The following is a 22,119-nucleotide window of genomic DNA, read 5'->3' on the forward strand; positions in this document are numbered from 1 at the left end:
CGGGGGGGGGGGCAGGTGGGTGCAACTAATGTGTAAGACACCAACCTAGAAAAATCTAGTTTAAGAGCTGAATGGGCAAGATAGAGACCTCATAACCAGCCAACAACCTCACATCTCGTAAGGATAAAAGATATGACATGGATGGGCTACAGAAGTGGTCGCGAAGGTCTTGACCTGTGAAGAAACAGGTCTTCCGCTTGGAAAGCTACAGGTGTCACATACACGAGAGAAATGACTACTTAAGATGATAGAAGCCACCAAGACTCTGAAACACTGCTGCTGAAAGTATAAAATGATATGTTCACTCTTGAAAACTAGTCTGGCAGTTGCATATCAATGTAAATATATGTTTAACTATATGGCCCGGCAGTTCCATTTCCAGGTTTGTATCACAATAAGTGAAAACATCTGTCCACAAAAGATTTGTGTACAAGAATGTTCTTAACAGTTTTATTTGTAATAGCCAAAAATGGTGCAACCCAAATGTCTGTCCATCAAGAGAATGCATAACAAATTGTGGTATATTTGTACAATGGAACACTACTTAGCAAAATACCAAAGAATGAACTGCGGAAACATACCACAGCATGGATAAATCTCAAAATCATTATGCTGAGTGAAAAAAAATTAAGTCCAAACAAAAGAATATGATTTCAATTATATCAAATTCTAAGACAGGCAAAACTGATATACAGTGATAGAAATCAAAACATGGCTTGCCTTGGCGAGATGTGGGTGGCAGCCAGGGATTGACTGGGAAGAACATGAGAGAACTTTCTAGAGTAACAGAAATAAGTATATTGATAGGAGTGTGAGTTATATGGGTTTATTCAGCTCTTAACATTTTTCAAACTGTGTACGTTAGATCTGCTTGTTTCTCTGTACGCAAATTTACTTCAATTTTTAAAAAAGAAAAAACTCACAAGCAGAGGAAAAAATACCCACCAAGTCAAAGATGGACAGCTTGCTTTACTATAAGGAGAGTTCACAGGCCACCTGAAATCATTTCCCTTGTAACACTCTTAGTGAGGGAAGGCCTGGATTCCATGTTTTGTATTGGGCCTAATATTCAGTTGAGATACTGAAATCCTTTGTAGTATCTTGCTACTACTTCGCTGACCACCCCACTGCTCTGATGTAGCCCCTTGCCTTTTTTCCTGCCGAAGGACACTACCTAAATCGTCTGCGCATTTTCAGAATGTGTGCACATCTGTGCCGAAAAAATGGCCGTGTCCAAGGGGCCCTCTCGAGCTTGAGATTCTCAGAACAGAAAAAGGATCTAAGATCCTCTAATCCAAGTCCCTCAATTTTCAGTGAAGACCCTGAGGCCCACCAAGGTGGTCACTGTCCAAGGTCACAACGCTGAGAAGGACAGCCTCCAAAAGCCCGTTTCAGTGTTTTTCCCCTCACATCACCCTGGTGTCAACACCAAGAACTTCCCGACATAGCTACAAGATGCAGAGAAGCTGCAAAGAAGAAACGCCTTCATAGGGGCCACCAGCACCTCTGGATCCACAGCTGGAAGGCAACTGACCCCCTGCAGCACTTCAGGGAGGTCCACTCTCAGGACTGGCCCCATCCATCCAAGCACCTCACCATCCCTACGACGCTGAACTAAAGACCTTTACTCATCGCTGGACAAACCCCTGATCCCACACTGATCCCACAGCTGCCACGCTGGGTTCCCAGAGCACCTTGTATGCTCTGAGGAATTCTAAGTTCAGTCCACCTATCCGCTTAGAAGTGCACATCTGTGTGTACCTACAGGTCCACAGAGATTTGTCCACAGTCCTGTATCTTCATAGCTATATGTGGATACATCAATTCATTTGGGGCCAACAGGAGGCATGCATGTATTTCAAGAGCTGTGGAGGATACGTAAACATGTTTTTGAGGGTTGCTCAAATGTTTATTTAAATCAGGTGAGCTGCCAGACAGTAGGGACCCACAGAGAAGAACCCACACAAATAAAAATAATGCAGGCCCTGGCTGTGTGGCTCCGTGGACTGAGCGCCAGCCTGCAACCCAAAGGGTCGCCAGTTTGATTCCTAGTCAGGGCACGTGCCTGGGTTGTGGGCCAGGTCCCCATAGGCAGTGTGTGAGAGGCAACCACACATTGACGTTTCTCTTCTCTCCCTCTCTTTCTTCCTCCCTTCCCCCTCTCTAAAAGTAAATAAATAAAATCTTCAAAAAAAATTCATACATTACCCACACAGTCGACCCTTGGACAAGGTGGAGGTTAGAGGCACTGACGCCCCACCCCCGACCCCACACAGTCGAAAACCAGTGTACAACTTCGACTGCCCCAAAACTTCACTAACAGCCTACTATTGACTGGAAGCCTTACAAATAACATAAACAGTTGATTAACACACATTCTGTACATGTATCAAATACTGTCTTCTTATAATAAGGCTAGAGAAAACACTATTAAAGAAAATCATAAGGAAGAAAAAATGCATTTACAGGACTATACTTACTTAATGACAAAAATCCATAACAGTTCAAGCCCATGTTGTTCACTGGTCAACTGTACTTAAAAAACTGGGTGATTTCCCATAAAATCCTAATTTCCAGCTTTTCTTAAATATGGCAGGGAACACAAACAGAATCCCCACATCACTGAGCAGTAAGACGTGTCTGGAGCTGAGGGGCCGCTGTCCCCGAAAGGAGGAAGTACAGCCTCCAGAGCCGCACAGAACCCGCACCCCCCCGCCCCCGCCCCCATCCTGGCCCGACACTGTGCTGGGCGCCACAGATGGCAGATGGCTGTTCACTCCCAGGCTTGCCTGATATGTTTTTGCCTTTTTGTGTGTCCCGGGGCCTACTTCATGCATCCATGTCTTCCTGCCAGGCAGCTAAGCGCGCGGCCCCTGACGCAGTCCACGGCCGGCCATGGCACTCACTCTGGGCTACCCCAGCCGCCCTGCCCTCCTTCCCCACACGACTTAGCGCTTCTGGAAGGCGTGTCCTTCCCTCTTTTATCTTGTTCCGTTGCAGGGAGTCTCTGGAGGCTGCAGCCCGTAACTTTTCCCTCCTCGGCCCTGAGGTCAGCCTTGCTGGCTTCTTTCCAACGCCATTCAAAGCAAGCCTACCCATCACACTTGGGAAGAATCTCCAAGCTAGCCAATGGCAGGACAGGCTGTCCTTAGACCAACAAGAAACCACGGGACATAGATAAACTAATCAACATGCTAGAAAAATAAAGATAAAAACCCAAGAGAACCTATTGCAACAAGACTTAGAAAAACATTTACCGAAAGGAGTCTCAGTCACGGGGCAGCGTGCTTACAGGCTGCCTTTGATCCTTACCTGAACTTCCTCCGTCCGAGTAGAATCATTTGCCAACAGCGGCTCTCCGGTGGGAGCTTGAATAGTGACAGATTTTTCTGACCCTCTGCCATCTTTATTCCGGGGTGATTTGTGTCTCTCTCTATTTCTTTCCCTGAAAAAAAAAAAAAAAAAAAAAAAAAGGATAATCAACTAGCACATTTGTCCCAAAGTAATTAGCTCCCATCAAAATACACTGTACATTTCATTTTGAATTTAGGAAAATCACACACACACACACACAGTTGCCCCCCACAAAGAGTAAGTTGATCTTTTCTCCCTACTTAGCATTTCCTTTCGGTGACTGTTATTTTTTCAAAGCCTGAAATGGCGAATTTTAGAATTTGTGTAGCTAAGGCACACTGGTATTGTAAAATGATTGCCCTGATTTGCTTTTGATGTGACTAAACTTATTTTCTAGGACCTTCTTGGTAGGACAACCCTGCAAAATATTCACGCTTTGGTTGGTCCAAAAAATCTGGGACACACTGTCACCCTACACCTTTGGGCAAGAAAAAAGGAAATTCTAAACCAGCACAGAGAATCATTTACTTTTCATTCCTACAAATTCAACCTAAAAGTCATTCCCACAGGTTCTAGCTGAACTCAAAGACACCCCTAGAAAGAGACAAAAGCTAGGGCCAATGGCACCAAGGGGTGTGTGTGCACATGTGTGCGTGTGTTTTCAGGCTTCCCAGGAAAGCAGGCGGCTGCATAACATTAATCCTGGGTGGTCCCCCCGAGGGGCGGGGTGGGGGGGGGCAACTGTAAGAGCTCCCTGCCGTGGGTCCTTCCTGAAATTGCAAAAGGAATCCATTCCTTTGCAAAGAGGTCACAGCTTGAGCATCAACCACCCACGGGAACCCACCGGAAGTGGCACCTCTGCCCCCAACTGCGAACAGTGAGCACAACCAAAGGAGCCCCTCAGTGGCCAAGAGCGAGCTTCTCCTGTCCCGTCGGCGGCTTTGACCTCGGCCCACCTCCCTTCGTCCACTGTCCTCATTGCTGTGTGTCCCGGGCAGGACGCAAGCACTGCACACGCTGGCTGTGGGAGGGACAGTCAGGTCTCCATTCTGCCCCGACTAGTCATGTGGTCTTGCACAAGTTATTCAGCCTCCGGAAACCTCAGTTTCCTCATGTGTGAAATGGGGATAATGATAACACCACACAGATAGTGCACAGAAAGCCAGTACAGGAGTGTAGAAAAAGGGCTCAATAAGCAGTAGCTTTAATGATAGCTATTCTTCTTAGCCAAGGCGAGGAATGGTGACTTGACTTCGTGAAGCCTTCCCTCCCTCCACAGCATATCTCCTGTTAACCTACTACTTAGCCAACAAAGCCGCATGCAGACTTCCTGTGCTCCAACTGCTGCCTTATCCCTACCTCCCTAGGATAAGCATTGGTTAAGCCCTTCAAAGAGCCGGGAGGCTTCTGACTCTTTCAGGGACAGCATCTCTAATCTCTAAATGACTTGCTATTACAATCTATTGTAAAGCAGAGTCTAGAAATAGATGAATTCTGATCAACTCAGGTGTTTAAGTTTCACCAGGCAACTAGGGAAACAGCCAGGAGGTCTGAGAGGTGAAGGCCAATCCCTCCACTCCACGCCCCAGCCCAATTCTTAGAGCACTCTACTAAGTGCTTTATTGCATTAATTTCAATCCAACCCAACAACAAATTTATGAGGCCAGTGTAACTGTCCCCATTTTACAGACAAGGAAACCAGGGCTCAGAGAGGTTCAGCGACTTCCCAAAGTCACAGTGAGTATCAGGGCAGGATCTGAACCCAGGTCTGCCCCCACCGCCTCGCCTGGTCCGCGAGCTACGCCGCACCAACCTGAGGAGCCACCGGAAGACTCTGCAGCACCCACTTTCCCAGTGCACATCCCCACCCCCTGTACCTGAGTGATCACTACAGCCATGAAACGTGCCTCCAAGGCTGCTGCCAGGGGTCGCGACTGGGCTGTGACCTTGGAGAGCACAGAGCCCCGCACCCCACACCCTGGCTGCCAAAAGCAATCACTTCCGAAGGACTCGCGGTGAGAAACAATGCATGACGAGGGCGAGACTCCCGTTGGGCTGGAACTGCTGCTCCCCAGGGTTCCCGCCCCCTCCAGGGAGACCCAGGAGCCTCCTTTCCGTTTTACTCTATTTCCCCTTTCCCCACCTGCTCTCACCTCTGTCATTCTCCCTGCCATCAGCCAAGTCACATGCTCCCCTGACCCACCTATCAATACGCTGGCTCCAGGAGTCAAATCCTGTGATGGCACAAATTCCACTGGAAATGAAAATTCTTTCACAGGGAGCCAATTCCTGGAGCCTGAACCCTCCCAGGCAGGAGGCAGGGGGGGACCCACCCGGGGCTGGAAACAGCCGCTCCGGGCCCTGCCATTGCTCCAACCGCCCACGCGCCCAGCCTGGCTTGTGAAGGGGCCGGCAGCACCCGAAAGAGAGGGACAGTCTATCAACTCCGCTGGTGACATTATCTGATAACCCAGGGAGGCTTCTCATCCCCAGCGCCAGAAACCCTAAACCAGTGCCTCTCAAACCGGAGCGTGCGGAGAAAGCCCCTGGGTATGGATCGGGGTGCAGACCTGCTGGCGCCACCCTCTGAGAGTCCGTCTGCGGGGGAGGCAGCAGGAATCTGCATTTTCCACCGGCACCCCGTGCAATCCAGCCAGCGTTCCCCACCCAAAAGCTCCTGGCCGAGGGGGCTGTTGGACTAACTGCTTGGAAGTCAGCCTGTATGTGAAATGCCCTGTATACAGCAGGGGCTCAATCAGGAAAGCCATGGGTGTAACACTCAGCTGTACAATGCCACCATGTCCAGTGGCTTCTTCATTAAACCAGCCTTGGGTGGATGAGGCTGGGGAAAGGCTGGGGACAGCGTGCATCAGGACACAGGGACACCCGCAGGTGAGAGCTTCCCCTGCACAGTCAAGTGAGGGGCGAACGTGACGGTCCGATCAACTCAATGGGGGCTGTGCGGGGCTGGTCCTTACTATTAAGAGAGCAAGAACTGTCCTGGGACTTTTACGAAAAGCACCGGTCCTGAATGACCGCTCCGGGAAGGTCTCTGAGCCAACGCTAAATAGGCCAGTCCAACAAAAACACCGTCGGTCGGCGCTTTCTGGTTCCCAGAGCTACAAGCCACAGTGTGGCTGCCTCAATGCAACAGGTCCCCAACGTCCACCCAATAGCTCCCAGTGCCGGGACTCCAGGGGAGGGCCGAGTGTCCTGTGGGAGACGGCTCCCCCATGGTGAAGACCATCAGAGGACACAGGCAGGAGACCAGGGAGTGAGGTGACTAAATGAGCGAGAGAAACGTGGGCACGCTTGGGTGCTTCCCGGCTCTAGGCGGTCCGTATCGCCTGTGGGCCTCTGCTGGGCAGGTGTGTCAGCCACAGGAACCTTGGTGTCTTTATCTCTCAGTCTGTGTCCACGCAACATCGGCCTGTACAAGTAAAGATGAGTGTATCTGTGCACATGTGCGCGAGAGGGCAGGCGGAGCAGGCAAGGGCACGGCGCGTGTCTGCACCTGCGTGGCACGGACGCACCCATTGCGGCGGTTCTAGAGCTGGGCCCTTGGCAGCTGCTGCAACCCGCCCCCTGCCCCACGCCCCAGCCAGCTTCCCTGTCGGGTCCCACTCGCAGCCGGCATTTCCTGGGAAGCGGAATTGGCTCGGTGGCTGTTGTTTGCTCTTTCTATTTGGGGAAAGCTGGCCCCACCGGGCACCCCTCCCTTTCCTTCTCACCGCCACCCACTGCCTGCCCTTTCTCTCTGCTGACTGCCCGGCCTGGCTGGCTGCTTCCTCTCGCAGTCTGTCTGGGAAGCCTGGGAACAAAGGCCCCAATCCCCGCCACTCAGGCAGCTCTATTTCGGACAATGCATTTTAGCGTGTTAGTCACATGAGTTACTCTTCATTTCCTTTACTTATTTTTTTGTTTTCTTTTTCCTGCCACTTTCTCCTGCACAGTCCCGGGGAAACGCACAGGCTGCCAAACAACCAACAAGTGGGCCTGAAACCTGCCGCAGGTACCTATTAGCCTTGGAACCTCGAGCAAATCATGGTGCCTCTGGGCCTCCCTCTCACCACCTGATCAACAGGGGTACCCCCGGCCCCCATTCCAGGACGGCTGCAAGGAGGCAGGACTGGCCTGAGGGCCCCAGCGGGCCCTGAACATGGCTGGTCGCTGCTGTATTTAACTCAGGGAACTGGCGCTCCAAACCCGGAGGCGAGGCGAGGCCAGCCCAAGCCTGCACCGATTCCCCGGCAAGTTACCCGGACGCCCTCTGGAGATGACAGGCGTCAAAAACTAGAGCACTAACCTCTTTGCTAGAAAAGAGTCACCTGTCATCTGCTGGAACCAACCCCTCCTCCAAAGTCGATCAAGGTGTCATCAGGCATAGCAAGTTTGGTGCACTTCACTAGTCCTCTCTGAGTCACAGTTCTGCTAAAATTACCCCCAAAAGCCAGGTCCCTCCCCTTTCCTACACTTCTATTCAAATTCCCAATGAGGCCCTGAGCAGAGCGCCTTCCCAGGGACACTCCGGGGGACATGAGGCTCTTGGCGGGACCGAGGGCCTGCTCGGGCCGGTGTCAGGGGACTGTCACTGCTTTGTGCTCTTTCTGTCCTGACAAAGAATGACAGCCTCTGACCCACAGTGACAACGTCCCACACGGCCCGCCCTCCAGCAGAGCGCTCACCCTGTGTGGGCGCTGCTCGTTTCTAAAGAACCACGGAGCGCACCCATGAATCTTTAATGGCCAGCCCTTCACCCACAGCTCTCCCGCGTCAGCCTTCAGTAACGTCCCTTGATTAATTTATGAAAAGTCTCAGCTTGGATTATCATTTGCTAAGTACTTTCCACATGGGTCGCAGAAAGCACTAAGAGTTTTGTGAGCTGTTACAATCGAAAATTATAGTCTCTTAAAGTTTCCACAAGGGCATTGCGGCCCTGTATCAATCTCTGGGAGTCTCAAGAGGCCTAAGGAAACAGCCAAGCACAGCAGGGGCCCTGAAGCATGATGGTTGGGACACGCGTGTAGGTAAAGGACACAAGGGATGGTCCTCACTCAGAATAAGGCAAGGGGTCCTCCTTATTCATCGCCGATCACCAAGAGAGCCCCAAATCCCAACTTCCGTCACTGTGGTGTGGAAAAGGGAAGCCGGGCACATTGACCGGGAGCTGCGTTTTCCAGATAGGCCCAAAGATCTGATATTTTGAAAGAGCTATTTCTGGTTTTATACAAATTTGGCATGTCTCCCCACTGGCGGAAATTCGCGATGACATCACCGCTGCAGGCGCACCTGGGCGCCCACCCTAGCTCACACACATCCTTTCCCCAAATTTCTGTGACTATAACAGCAGTGCATGAAAACCCAGAAAATCGTGGAAGTTTAAAGAACATTAAAAAACACCCATAACCCTAAGAACCCCAGAGACAGATTCAGATCCCTAATAACTCAGAGACAAACGTGGTCAATATGTTACAATCCATCTTCTAAGAATATAGAGCTGTTAGAGAGATGAAGATGTGAACCTTGTTTTTTGTAACATGGCCACATGAACACATTTACATGTCATTAAAGTCTTTGAAAACCTTTCTTGTACTCTTTCTTATTCCAATCATATTTTTAATTGCAAGATACACACCTGTAAAAGACTGAATGAGTACAGAAGGACACCAAAGAAAGGAGCGTTGCCGTCAGCCACCGTCTGTGCCCAGCCCCTTCCCGGGGGGCGACCCCTCCTGGCGGCAGGAGAGCCCCTGCCAGGCCTCTTTTTGTGCGTGTATCTGCACTCAGCCCCCTGTGTGAGGACCTGCTCAGTCAGGGACATGCCACGCAGTCACCCTTCCCAGGCCACGCAGGGCTGGGCCACAGGTGGGGCTCTGGCCAGTGGCCAGTTGAGGCCTTTGACTCTGGGGCTGAAGTGCTAAGCCATTCATAGCATTAATGCAGCTGCTGGTTAGCAACCTCCTACTGTGCGCGGTGTGAAATGCTTTACATGCATCATTGAATAACTTCTCACCAACCCTGTAAGGAGGGTGCTGCTGTGCTCATTTCACAGATGAGTCTAAAGAAGTGGCGGCACTGTAATTTTACCAACCGCAGTCCGAAGCGGTGCAGTGCCATGTCTCTGTTCATTTGCTACTCGCCAAACACCCTGTAGGTCTGCAGTATGGTGGGCTCTGGGAACCTCGGTGCACCCCCGTGCACTTCGCTCAGCGGAAGGGTGAGCCCCCAGGACCCAGGACAGTGTTTTCAAGACCAGGGTTTGTTCAATGGGAAGACCAGTCAGAGAGAAATAGGCGCCAGGCCAATCCCGCTTCAGTGCGGAAGCCTCGTGGCAAATGCAAAATGTCCCGAGTCGGCAGCTTTGGCTGAAAAGCAACGAATTAACATGGTTTTTAAAAAATTTTCATTTACATTCTTTGTAAAGCTTTGGGAGAACTGCCATCTATGAGAAGTACTTGGAAATGAAGAAACATTTCCACTGCAGAGAGAAACTTTAATTTAAAGTCGATTGTGAGAAATTAAGGTCATCGACTGTAATGGAAGCAATAATGTGCAACTCGGTGGTGTGGTTACTCCCAACGCATGTTAAATGCTCTTCAAGCTCCGCTTCTCACGCACATGGACTAAACGCCCAGCCACCACAGGCCTGCAGCTCGCGTGGCTTTGAAAAGTGAATCTAAATGCCCCAGTGACCTGCGAGTGTTCCCAACAAGGAAAAGTGGAACCATCCACGGCTTACATACCCTTGTCTGTGAGATTTTTTCGAATGACTTGAATAGTAAGAATATCCAGAATACGTGGATTCGGTATCCATAGCAATGGACAGCTTGCGTCTGATGAAGGAGCAGGTACTGGTTCTCCGTCGAGGTAGAGAATTTCACCGACTGGATTTCTAAAACCTCAAAGTGTCTGGGAATCAAGGAGCCACTCTTCAACAGGAACAAGTTCTGGGGAAAGGGGAGAAAAACAGGTATCAACCTTCAAAGCCAGCCTAAAGGGGCTGGAGGCTAAATGACAGCGGCTGCCTCCCATGGGGTCTCTGTTATCGAACAAGAGAGTGACAGTGAAGCTTCTGGGCACCAAGTGCTCCACTCATGCAGCGACAAGTTCCCCAAGGGTCTGGGAGACAGGCAGGTGACTGGCAAGCCAAGCCCCCAACCACAGCAGCAGGAAAACCGGAGGTGACACCTGGCCCTCAGCCATGTCCCTAGACACAACCTGGCCCCCAGAGGTTCAGGCTGGGGGAGGCGGCTTCCCACAGCCCCAGACACCATGCCCAGCCCCCACCGCCAGCTCGCTGGTTACAAAAAACGATACACAGGGAAGTCACTTTTAAGGAATGTGCTCATAGTTTCCGAAGGCCAACTGAAAAGGAAAAGAAAAAAAAGCTCTCAAGTCTCTTCCATCCAGGAACCCAAATTCCTGAGAATTTATGTTAGGGAACTAATTTCTTTTTTAAAGAGAAACTATTGTTACTGCCTTGTCTGTAACAGTAAAAAGCTAGAAACCATCTAAATGCCCCCAAAACAGGGGAATAGGTTTATCCACCCAAAGAAATATCACAGAGCCGTTTAAAAGGATAACCGCGACGCCTGGAGCTGTTTATGATGGTAGGCAAGTTGAAAGAGCAGGCCACAGGCCCAGGAGTCCCACGGTCCTACCCTGCAGTTACAACCCCACACAATCGCTTGTGTCAAGATAAGGATGAAGAGGGACATCAGAAACACAGAGCAGGTGATTTAAGAGTTGCAGGCTCCTAGGTCTTTTCCCACATTTCCATTGGCTATTGCCGGGCAATAAAAATAAAGCAGAAACATTTCCAGGTGAATTCCTGGACCCGACACACCAGCTCCTGCAAAACGTGGATCTGCAAGTGGCGCCCCTCCCTTGCACCCATCGCCCCAGAGCCGGTCCCGCCCAGCAGCGCTCCTCCTCTCTGGGCCCCTGGAAGCGCAAACGGCAAACAGAGCACAGAGCCAGCGGGAGAAGTGCAAAGAAACAACAAAGGGCCTGCAAACACCACGCCCCTGTCCCTGCTGGGGGAGGCCACAGTCCCCAGACCCCAGCAACCACCTGCAAGTCTGGAGGGAGTCCCCTGAGAACCAGCACAGCCCCCACCCTCAGAGGGCGCCTTCCCCTGGGGGCTCAGTGACCCAGGGCTCGCCTCCTCGGTCCTGGATGCCAGTCCTGGGTCCTGGACCTCGTGACTCATCCTTGCTTTCCTCCTCTGCTGTCAAGAGCCCCAGGTGAACAGAGGGAGACGGGTTCTAGCCAGAGTCTTCCCTGTCTGTACCGCCTGGGCTTTGCCACTGGCCTTAAGCATCAGTTTCCTCATGTGTCAGACTGGGCGAACCAAGGAGCCATCGTCTTCACGGGGTTGATCTGCAGGCGTAAGCAGATAGAGGATCCAGAGCTGGGTTCCCAAACCAGGTATTATTGGCTTATTAGCTGTGTAACCTCAGTCGTAATACTCCACCTCTCTGAACCTGCATCCGTAAAATGTATCTAACAGGGCTGCTGGGAGAAAGAAAGAAGCTGCAAGCGCAACCACTCCCAGCAGTGGCTCCAAGTATGTACTAGATAAATGAAAGTCATGGTTGTCAGTGCACCAGTCCGGTTCCGAAGCCCGACGTCCTCCTTATCTCTCTTGGGAAGGAGCAGGGCAGAGCGGTGCCCAGGCTGCCTCCCCACCTGCGGCTCACCTGCGGTTCGCCTGTAGTCACATGGCACTGGGCTAGCATCTCAGCCCACTGCTCACTAAGCCTCAGGTCTCATCCCTTAAAGAGAAATACGGCAGCCTATTTCTGGGGCAACCATGAATGTGAAACACAGGCATTGAGTTTTGCTCTTAGACCTACCCCTACTTTTCCTAGAAGACTTTCCAAGCCCACTCGTCTTGTTTTCTCCCTCCTCTGCCCCCACCCCCCTTTTCACGAGCAACTTCAATGAGCTTTCAGCACCTTAGAGTCTCACTTCCTTTCTGCTCGGGGCTTTGCAGCCGCTTACCAGAGAGCCACCGTCGGGAGGTGAGCCAGGCTCCGCGGACCCTGAACCAGACTCTTTCCCTGAAGGCCTTTCACCCTGCTCTCTGCTGACCTGCAGGTTCTCACACAGGCTGCTCCGCCCAGAACCCCGACCCTCTTCCACATTCGGAATTCACCACCCACAGCTCCTGCGCTTTCTCTGCCTCCCAACCCGCCTCCTGATTGCCCTTTCCAGCTCAACTTCTTGCTGACTCTGGCTGACTGTTGCCGGGGGCGGTCTCAGAGGCGGGTGGCCCCGGTCCCGCGGACCTGGCTGATCCTGTTCCAGCCTCCAGGCCCTGCCACCGTGGGGCCGATGCCCGCCTCCCAGCGCTTCTGATTCCAACCCCCACTCCCCAAACATGAGGCCGTTTCACAAGATCACTTCCTGGGCTGGTTGTGAGCGTGCATCGAGGCTCCCCACGCCAAGCCTCTGGCACCTGGCAACCCAAGTGTCATCCCTGCTTCTCCTCTGCCAGCAGACGTAATTCTCCATCCTCATTAAAAATTCTGGCCGTCCATTAAGGCAACTCCAGGCATGTCCCTCAAAGGAAATCATGGGCTCCTTTGGGGAAAGGCTCTACTGAACCCTACCAGCTGCCCTGGTCCGGTTTCTCTCCCACAGTTCCTGCCTGTGCTTATCAAAAGCGGGGTCTGTGTGTGCCGCCACCCCTGCTCTCGACCGTCACCCCAGGCCTCCATCCCTTCCACCGAAACCCTCTTGGGTGGCCAGCGACTGCTCTGAGCCTAAACCAAAGGTTGCCTCCTAATTCTCCATCCCCTACACCTTATCCCATCTATTCACCCAGCCACTGCTACATGTAGTGAGCATCCACTGCAAGGCCCTGCTGGCAAGGTTGGGGACACAGCAATGACAACGCACATGTTACACCGTCCGTCCACTGCAGGGCACTGATGCTACTCGTCCAGCACACCCTCCCGTCTCCCCATCCAATTGTCCCTAAAGACTCCAATGCGCCCATTATTCTCCATCCATGGTTTACTCTAATATAAGACCCAGAGACGAGAGCTACTGTTTATGCCCAGGATACTCTGAACATACAGGCACCCGACAAGAACCGAAAGGCTGGGTCCCCGAGGCACAGGTCGCACTCAGACACTTCCGCCCCACCCGGCTCATCGTCAGCCACCTCACACCTGCTCTCCACTGTCCTGGCCTCTTCTTTCCAATCTCCTCTGCCAGGCGATGCGCTCCTCCTGCAGTTCCCATGGCTCCTGCCCTGTGCCATTTCAATCCCCTCTCCCCTTCCTCCCACGCAGCCTGTGGTCACCAAGTGCCCTCTGTCCTCGAGGTTCCTCCCCCGCCCCCACTCCCCCAGCTCTCAGCTGCCCACTTCCTGCAGAGCTAACCCATTACAAAGCCCACAGGTTCCCTCAGCCAATCCAGCCTATACAGAGCCCAGGCCCCTCCTTCTACATCTACTATGATCTCCTGTCCAAGATCTGAGTGCGGCTTAAGCAGCAGCAACAGGCAACCAAATGACAAAAATTCAGAGAGAACTCATTTTAAAAGCCTATGTAAGAACTTCAATATTCAGTAGTTCAATATACAGAAGCCCCTCATTTATCCACGGGGGACACGGTCCAAGATTCCCAGTGGATGCTTGAAACCGCGGATAATAACAAACCCTATATATACTATGTTTTGGGCTATATGTACATACTTATGAGAAAGTTTAACTTATAAACTAGGCATAGTAATAGGCTGACAACAATAACAATTAAATAGAACAATTATAACAACATACTGTAATAAAAATGTGAACGTGGTCTCTCTCAAAATATCTCATTGTACTGTACTCACCCTTCTTGCGATGCTGTGAGATGACACAGGCCCATGTGATGAGAGGAAAGGAGCTGCCTAAGATGCCATGAAGTAAAACAACAGGCCCTGGGACCCAGGCACTGCGGTACCTCCAGGCGATCTTATAACCAGCATGGCTACTAGGTGACTAAGGAGCAGGTAGCATCTACAACGTGGATACACTAGACAATAGGATAATTCACCTCTCAGGCGGGATGGAGGGAGATCTCATCACATCATGCAGAATGGGGTGCAATTTAAAACCTAGCAATGGCTTATTTCTGGAATTTTCCATTTAGCATTTTTGGAGAGTGGGTGACCACAGGTAACTGAAACCACGGAAGTGGACCCCTGGGCAAGAAGGGAAAAGCACATCCTGAAGCTTATCACTGCAATGATATATTTACAAGATAGTTTCCTTGTATGCACAAGAAGTTAGCGGAACTCAGACAGGGTCAGAGGGTCGCCTTATCAGGAAGATAATAAAGTTTCCAAAAGGAACCAGATTCCCAGGGTGATAAACTAACTGAGAGGCTGTCTGACTGGCCTGAATGGGATGGGGTCAGATAAAGGTGTCACTAAGGATCCTGGAATCTGGAACCCTCCTCCTAGGACTGAGCCCCGACCTGGCCCCCACGCGGGGCTTCCGCCAACATGATCTTTCAAATCACAGCGTGATGTTACTTCCCTGCTCACACCCCGTTCCAGCAGCCTGGACTTTTGCTTTCTATCACAACGTCCGATTCCCCATTTGAGTGATTAGCTGATGTCTGGCTCCTGAGCAGACAGTAAGCGCCACAAGGGCAGCAACCACTGCCTCTCCAGCTCCGGGGCACACGGACTGGCAGAACCACTGCCCTGTTCTCCGCCCTCCGCGGGGGACGTGCGTCGAAGGGACAGAGGTTCTGGAGCATCTCTGCTCATGCATTCTGGGTACATTACTTCGAAGATTTAATCTTTATCAGGCGCTCGGTGTGTGCTGAATGGAAGCCACACATCTCCTGTGGGAGACGCCTCAGAGACCGTCCAGGGTAAATCCCCGGCTCCCAGAAGAGGAAAAGGTGCAGGCGTTAGATTCAGCAGCAAAGACCCAACGGCTGGGAGCAGCACTGCCCTGCCGCTCACTCTGGTCTCACTCAGAGGCACAATTTCGACTTCAGACACGCCCTGACCAGCTGCCTCCCCGGCTGTGTGACATTCTCCCTCAGGAGCAGCAGGCACTGCAGGAGGCAGCCGCCAGGACCCGGCTGGGGCTCGTCCCCTCCCAGGCCAGGAGGACCGCAGCGCTGAGACAGTACACAGGACACGTCTGAGTGGCAGTATCCTAAATTCTGGAATTCGCCGGCAAAAACGGCAGGAAGACCCGCCTTCACCTCCCTTTACTCAAAGCAAAGCGAAGATTGGTGGCCTGGAAGAGACTCTTCCCCCAAAGTCAAGTTCACGCACAGGAAGTATACCTAGTACGTAAAGGGAGGACACGGTGTTCAGAAAACCGTGTGAGGGAAATAGCATGTTATGGTAATGACAGCGGTAAACAGAAGCTAACCTTTGTGAAAAGGAAATTATAGAAACATCCACAGCTCTGCCTGGAGCGCGTTAAGTCATTAAGGTAACTCCGGTTGGGAGGGCAGAAGGCGCCCCCGCGAGGGGCGCGCAGGCGCACACGGACTGGCAGAACCACTGCCCTGTTCGCCACCCTCCGCGGGGCACGTGCGTCGAAGGGACAGAGGTTCTGGAGCATCTCTGCTCATGCATTCTGGGTACGTTACTTCGAAGATTTAATCTTTATCATACTGTACATAAAATTCGAAAGGCTGGCACCATCCATTATTATTTTTACTATGTTTTGATAACATTTTTCTCAAGATACCTGTGTTTAATTATGTGGCACTTAAGGGGAACATGAGGGTTTAAATAATTTTGTTTAGAGTCAACTTTACTTCTACAGAAGAGAAGCAATGGGGTTAGACTGTCCCTGTTCAAATCCTGGCTCCAGTACTTACCAGCTGTGTGGACTCAGATCAAGTTACTCAACCTTTCTGTGCCTGTTTCCCTAACTATAACAACAGAATTATATATAGAATTTACCTTATGGACTCGCGGTGGCTATTAAGTGAGATAATTCATAATCGCTTAGAACAGTTCCTCGTATATGGTAAGCACTCACAGCCATTAGGTATTATATTATTCAGTAAGGTGAAATTCTCTCAGAATACCTTTGTAGGGCATGTGACTTGCGTATCATTTTCATTGACTTTATGTACTTTCGGGGGTGGGGTGGTCTATCATAGTCTATCTTTAACGAATGCCATTAACAGTCGCTAAGTAATTTAATGACTTCCATCCTGTTCCTGGCAGGCCTCCTTTCACTGTTCCCAGGGTGGAAGAGCATCTCACAGGGGTCGGAGGAGACTACGCGCATTTTACTGGGTTTGTGGGGAGACCTCGGGACTGCAGAGGGGTGTGCAGAGCGATGGCTACGTGGGCCAAACATTTTGCTGAACTTGTGGTCTATAAACCATAAACCATCATCCAGGTCACTGATGTGGGGTCAGCGGGCCTGTGGCATTTATGACAAATCCCACAATTCTTTCATTCCAACAGAGCTCCTACAAATGAATGATTCTGGGTGACTATTAACAAGGGAAGAAAACACCACCCTCATTTTACCTGTCTTGCCAATGATTTCAGCTCACCTTCCCTGAATAACTGCTCTTGACTTGAGTCATTAATTACAGCTAAAACACCCCAGCAGCTCGGTATATATTTCGAAGCGGCTGTGATTAGTTGCCATGTCTGGGGTCCTATGCTGTGCATTTGTTTTCAAGTAACCCCTTCGTTCCCTGCTAGACAGTTAAGCTTCGGCAAAACAGACTGCAAGGGGATTACGTCCTCGGAAAACCCCACGGTGCCGGGTCCTGGGACTGCTGTCCAGGAAGTGGCATGCAGAAGGACAGTGGACACAGGCCAGCAGAACACCCATGCACCTCCTCAGCACGCTTCAGGCCGGGCCAAAGCCCCGAGGAGGAACACGGTCCGGGCCCAAGACCACCTAATCCAGTCTGGCCCGCCTTCGGGAACATGGCACAGCACCATGCCCAGATCACTTGCCCACACCCAGCTAGTCCCACAGCCGCGGCTGGTTCACTTGACAGGTAGAGGATGTGTTAGGGATTGTTGTAAGTCATTTGCATGTAACATCTCAATCATCAGACCAAACCTTGTAAGGGAGGTGAAATGTTAACGTCATGTTACAGTTAAGGAGTCCAAGTCACACACCCGGTAAGGGCTGGAGCTAGGGCTTGAACCCTGAGAGTTTAAATCTAGAACCTGTGCTCTGAGATACAGAAAATGCACTGCAGCAATTAGCAGGACTATTTACTTACACAAAGAAAGGTGGGCAACAATTGTAAAAACTTCCTCACTCAGTGCCTGTTTATTCTTCAAAGAGAGCAGGGTGACATGGAATGGGTGCTTGGGACGGAAACCCCTTCACGTCTTTCTCTGGTCACTCATATACAGAACAGTAAAAAGATTTTGCCGAACAGGCAGTCCTTACAAACAGGCCACTCTCAAAATTCTTGTCACATTTCACTTACAAACTGAGCTGCAACCAAGTCACACAGCCAACACTAACAGTAAAAATTTCACACTAGGTGTTTTACTAATTACACTTAGAAACCAACGTTGGGAGAAATGCTAAATGCTCACAGATAGGTGAAAAGTGTTACTTCTTTGAACTATAAAATAAAACAGATTCCTCCCACAAATCAAAGCCCCAACGATATCACATTGATTTAATTCGACTCTAAAAACTCTAATTAGTGGTTACATAAAATGACTAATTACATCTCCCTGGATGCAGACAGTTTCTGCCATCTCACTTAAAGAGCCAGGAGTTGTGTAATCAAACAACCCACCCTCAGGAAGGAGAATGCTAATTAGCACTGTTGATAGGCGACACAAGTTATAATATTTGTAACAACGCTGTAAGATTTCTAAACACATCACTGAAAATGCCAGATTCTTTACAGCCTGCTAGCTTTTGGAATAAGTGTCTAAAAATACATTCATTTCCAACCACAGCCCCGGAAAAAAAGAGGGGTTAACAAAATGCAAGTGCCAGCCACACAATCACCATAATAAAGCGCTCCAGCAACTCTTAACAAGCAGCTAAAAGAGCTCATAACACCTTCGCGGCGCGGGTTTGATACCTGGTTTGAAGATGTGAAAACCGAGCAACAGAATTCTGGGCTCCAAGTCTCACTCCAAGCTCATCTCCGGCCGCCAGGCCGCGGCTCCGCCCCACTCCTCCCTCCACCACCGACGCGTTTAAATTTTTATAAAGCTTCACACTCCTCTAGGCGCGTTGCTCGGGGCAGTTCAAAGACTGCAGTTAGAAAAGAGGTCCTGCCCCTGGCGAAGCTGCCCGGGCGCAGGGAGATTTCCTCCAACCGGGACCCCTCGGGCAGAGACTTGCCGGCCGCCTTCTGCTCCACCCCGGCGTTTTTGAAAGTAAACTCCTACCTGCCTGTTGCGCTCAGCGATGCGCCACCGGACTCGCCCCCCCGGCTCCGGGGCCGGCTCAATTTTGGAAGCGAGGTGTGAACACAGGCCAGCTCTGTGCCGGTTTCTGGCCCTGGGCCGGGCGGCCCCCAGCCGCTGGCGGTTACCGGGTCGAGCCCCGCGGCGGGGTGGGGACGAGGGTGCGCGCCCGGCCCCCGGCCCGCACGGCCGAAGCAGCCGCCCGGTGCCTCCAGGGACGCTCGGCCACTCCCTGCCGGCCGCCAGAACGCGCACCCCGAGGGCGCACCCCAAAGTGCAGCCAGGGGAAAAGGGGCGTCCGAGGCGCGAGGAAGGAATCCCGGGATCCAAGGAAGTGGGGTGCAGCGCGGAGCGCAGGGCAGGGCAGGCGGGGCGCACCTCGCGGGGGTGGGAGGGGAGTGGGATCCCGGGAGGCACACCCCGGGTGCGGTCCGCAGGAGGGGAGGCGGGAGGAGAGCGGTGAACCGGAGTCTGAGTCCTGCGGCGGGGGTGTGGGATCCGCGCTGGGGGCGTCTCCCCGCCGGAGGTCTGCGCCCCGCGCCGCCTCCGCGCCCGGCCTCTCGCCGGACTCACCTCGGCGCCGGCCGTGCGGGCTCCGCGGCCGCGGTCTCGGCTCGCAGCGGCCCGGCTCTGCGGCCTGCGCTGGGCTCCTGTAGAGGCAGAGCCCCGCCGCCGCCGCCGCCGCTGCACTGCCGCTTTCCGCTTCCTGTCCCGGCGCCGCCCCGCAGCCCGAGCCCAGCCCTGAGAGCCCGGCGCGGCCGCTAGCCAAGAGCAGCGAGCGCGGCCGGCCCCGCCGCGGGCCCGGCCCACCTGCCGCGGGGGGCGGGGCCCAGCGGCGTCTCCCCCCTCTCCTGTCGCTCCACGCTTCGGGACGCACTCCCACGCACACGCTCACACTCACACTCGTACGCACACGGACCCCAGGGACTGACCCTCGCCCTACATTCACGCACACATCATAAACACGTGGCCAGGGATTGACCCCCACCCAGCACCCCAACATACTTGCACTCTCAAGTTCACACACATGCACAAATTTACACCTGTGCACAAAATCCAAGGGCAATCCAATTTGCCCTCATGGGATCCTGAACACACATATTCACACAGTCCAAGGGCTAACCACCCCCCTCCCCCACATACTCATACACACATTCAAAGAACTGACCAGCACCCACATCCACACCCCCACCGGTGTATGCTCACACTTAAACTCACTCACAGCCAGGCAATCACCTCACAGATAACCACACAAGCTCAGGTCCCCTACGCCCCCACAGCCCACCTCTCCCTCCTCCTGCCCGAACAGAGCCGCCACTGTTCCCCCCCCCCCCCAGCCCGCCTCCTAGAAACTGCTGGAAGAGCCCCCCCCCGGAAGGCTGGCATCCAGGTTCCCACCCTGACTCAACCAGGTTTGCCTCTGGCTCCGAGCCTCTGCTTCCCTATGAGAAAGGCGAGAGGGTCCGGTGCCAGCCTTGCGGGTCGACAGTACTAGGATTACGGAAAGTGGCTGGTGCCCCCTAGGCTCTGCGCAGTTGTCAACTATTGTACGAATATTTGCACTCTTCTTCCTCAGTTGTGTTGTGTGGGTAGGAGTGGGGATCCATGTGGAGAGCCTGGAATCTGGCTGGGACCTGAACCTGCTTACAGGACACAGCTCTGCGTGGAGGCAGCATCTGATGAACACTGGACAGTCAGGAGGGCCAAACACGCCCACCCTGAACTAGCCTTGGTTAGGGCACTTTAGCCCCCAAAGCCCTTACTCTCCCCTCACCGCCTCTTCCCCTCCCCCTCTGGTCCCCGTATATGCAGTTCTTCAGAGGGCATCCTATGTTCCACGTGCTGTCTTCACTGGCCACTCCCCCCCGCCCCGCCCCGCCCGGCCCCTCCCACCCCCAGCCAGCCACCAGGCTTCACTGCAGAGCTTTATAAAAATGTGTCTCTTTCATCTTTAAGTGTAGACCCTTCAAAGTTACAGGAAGCCAGGGATTTCCAATTCTAGTTACGATGCTTCTGAACAGCCCGCATATGATCTGCAGATCCTGGCTGAATTTTCACGGAAAGTGATTCTTATTCACCGTAGTAAGTCTAGCTGCCTTACCATGTGGTGCTTTTGTGGGAAAGAAGAGTAGTATAAAATAAACTCAATTTTAAGATATAAATTCCCCTTTAAATGCCATCTACTGTTCGTTTTTATCTGACAATCTCAAGTATTCACGTTGAAAAGGGAAGAGCTGGAAAACTTCCCAGGCACCGAATGGTGGTCTGTACCACCTGGAGGCCTGCCCGGACCCCCTCATATGTCACAAAGTGGGTCAGCCCCATTCAGCTCTTGCCCAAAGTCAAGCTCTCCAGCTTGTAACCTTAACCAGCAATAAAGATAATATTTATATATCTCGCATCCATTCTTTCCAAACTCAACTAGGAGGATGGGGTACCCCCCATCGGGTGCTCTGTAGGCTGCAGCATGACTATACTTTCCACGAATTCGTGCATATGTTTCTCCCTTCCTGCCTGTTCTCACGGCTTCCCCAAACCCCAGGAGGCTACCCACTAAAATTCCTCCTCTCGACCAGATCCACCTCAGGCACCATCTCCCACCCAAAACCTCTTCCTGCCCTCCCAGCCAGAAAACAGCCTCCCCCACCCCCACAGCACTGTTTCTATGTCGTAGTTGCTTCAAAATGTAGTTAGCAAATGAATGAATGGCTAAAATACCGCTTGCTCTGGGGAAGTTAATAATCTGTCCAAGGAACGATCTAATTGAAAAGGCATGACATATGCATGTAAAAATAGTTAACAGAAGAGGGTATGTAAAATGACGAGTGCTCTAAAGGCACACTTTTAAAGTCCCTTCTCCAGCCTCAAGGAAAACGGGAGTTACGTGAGAAAGGCCTCTGGTAACAAAATAGGTTGTACAAAATCCATGCTTTATAACAGATAGACTTTATAAATAAAAGGGTATCTCATACCTCACTTAGACACTCTTTACACTTAGTTTACAAACATTTCTAAAAGCTTCATTGTCTGGTCCCTAAGCCCACTCTAGACTAGAAACACATTAAAAGAGAACGGAAGAGAGTTCAGAGACCCCAGGCACTGCAAAGGGGGTCATTGTGAAGATTTTTTCATTCCAAAACTCACATCCTTTCCTTGGACCAGCGGCTCCTCTTGGCACATTGGAGCATCACAGGATGACAGGGTCCATAGCGACCTCGAGTGATAAAGGTTAGGTGGGTATTCTGTATACAGTACTCTGTTCCAAGAGACAGGGAAGTTGTTAAAAAAATATTAGAAACATTTTCATTCGAAATGTTAAAAAGTGCTGATTCTTTAAAGGGTCATTTTCTGTAAAACCTACACCTGTGGGAT

The 22,119-nt window shown here is 51.8% G+C and overlaps 1 protein-coding gene across 1 annotated transcript in view; it reads right to left on the reverse strand.

The window, feature by feature from the left end:
- Positions 1-19,354, reverse strand: part of VANGL1 (VANGL planar cell polarity protein 1) — a 45,288-nt gene extending 25,934 nt beyond the window's left edge. The window contains exons 1-3 of the mRNA XM_054564908.1: positions 19,321-19,354; positions 10,098-10,301; positions 3,313-3,445 (exon numbers count right to left, since the gene is read on the reverse strand). Coding sequence (XP_054420883.1) covers positions 3,313-3,445; positions 10,098-10,168 — 204 coding nt within the window. The 5' untranslated portion in view covers positions 10,169-10,301; positions 19,321-19,354. The remainder of the gene's footprint in view (positions 1-3,312; positions 3,446-10,097; positions 10,302-19,320) is intronic.
- Between the last annotated feature and the right edge of the window lie 2,765 nt (positions 19,355-22,119).

This window comes from Pteronotus mesoamericanus, unplaced genomic scaffold (assembly GCF_021234165.1).
Source record: "Pteronotus mesoamericanus isolate MK-2021 breed Mesoamerican mustached bat unplaced genomic scaffold, CSHL_Meso_final scaffold_99, whole genome shotgun sequence".
NCBI lineage: Eukaryota > Metazoa > Chordata > Mammalia > Chiroptera > Mormoopidae > Pteronotus > Pteronotus mesoamericanus.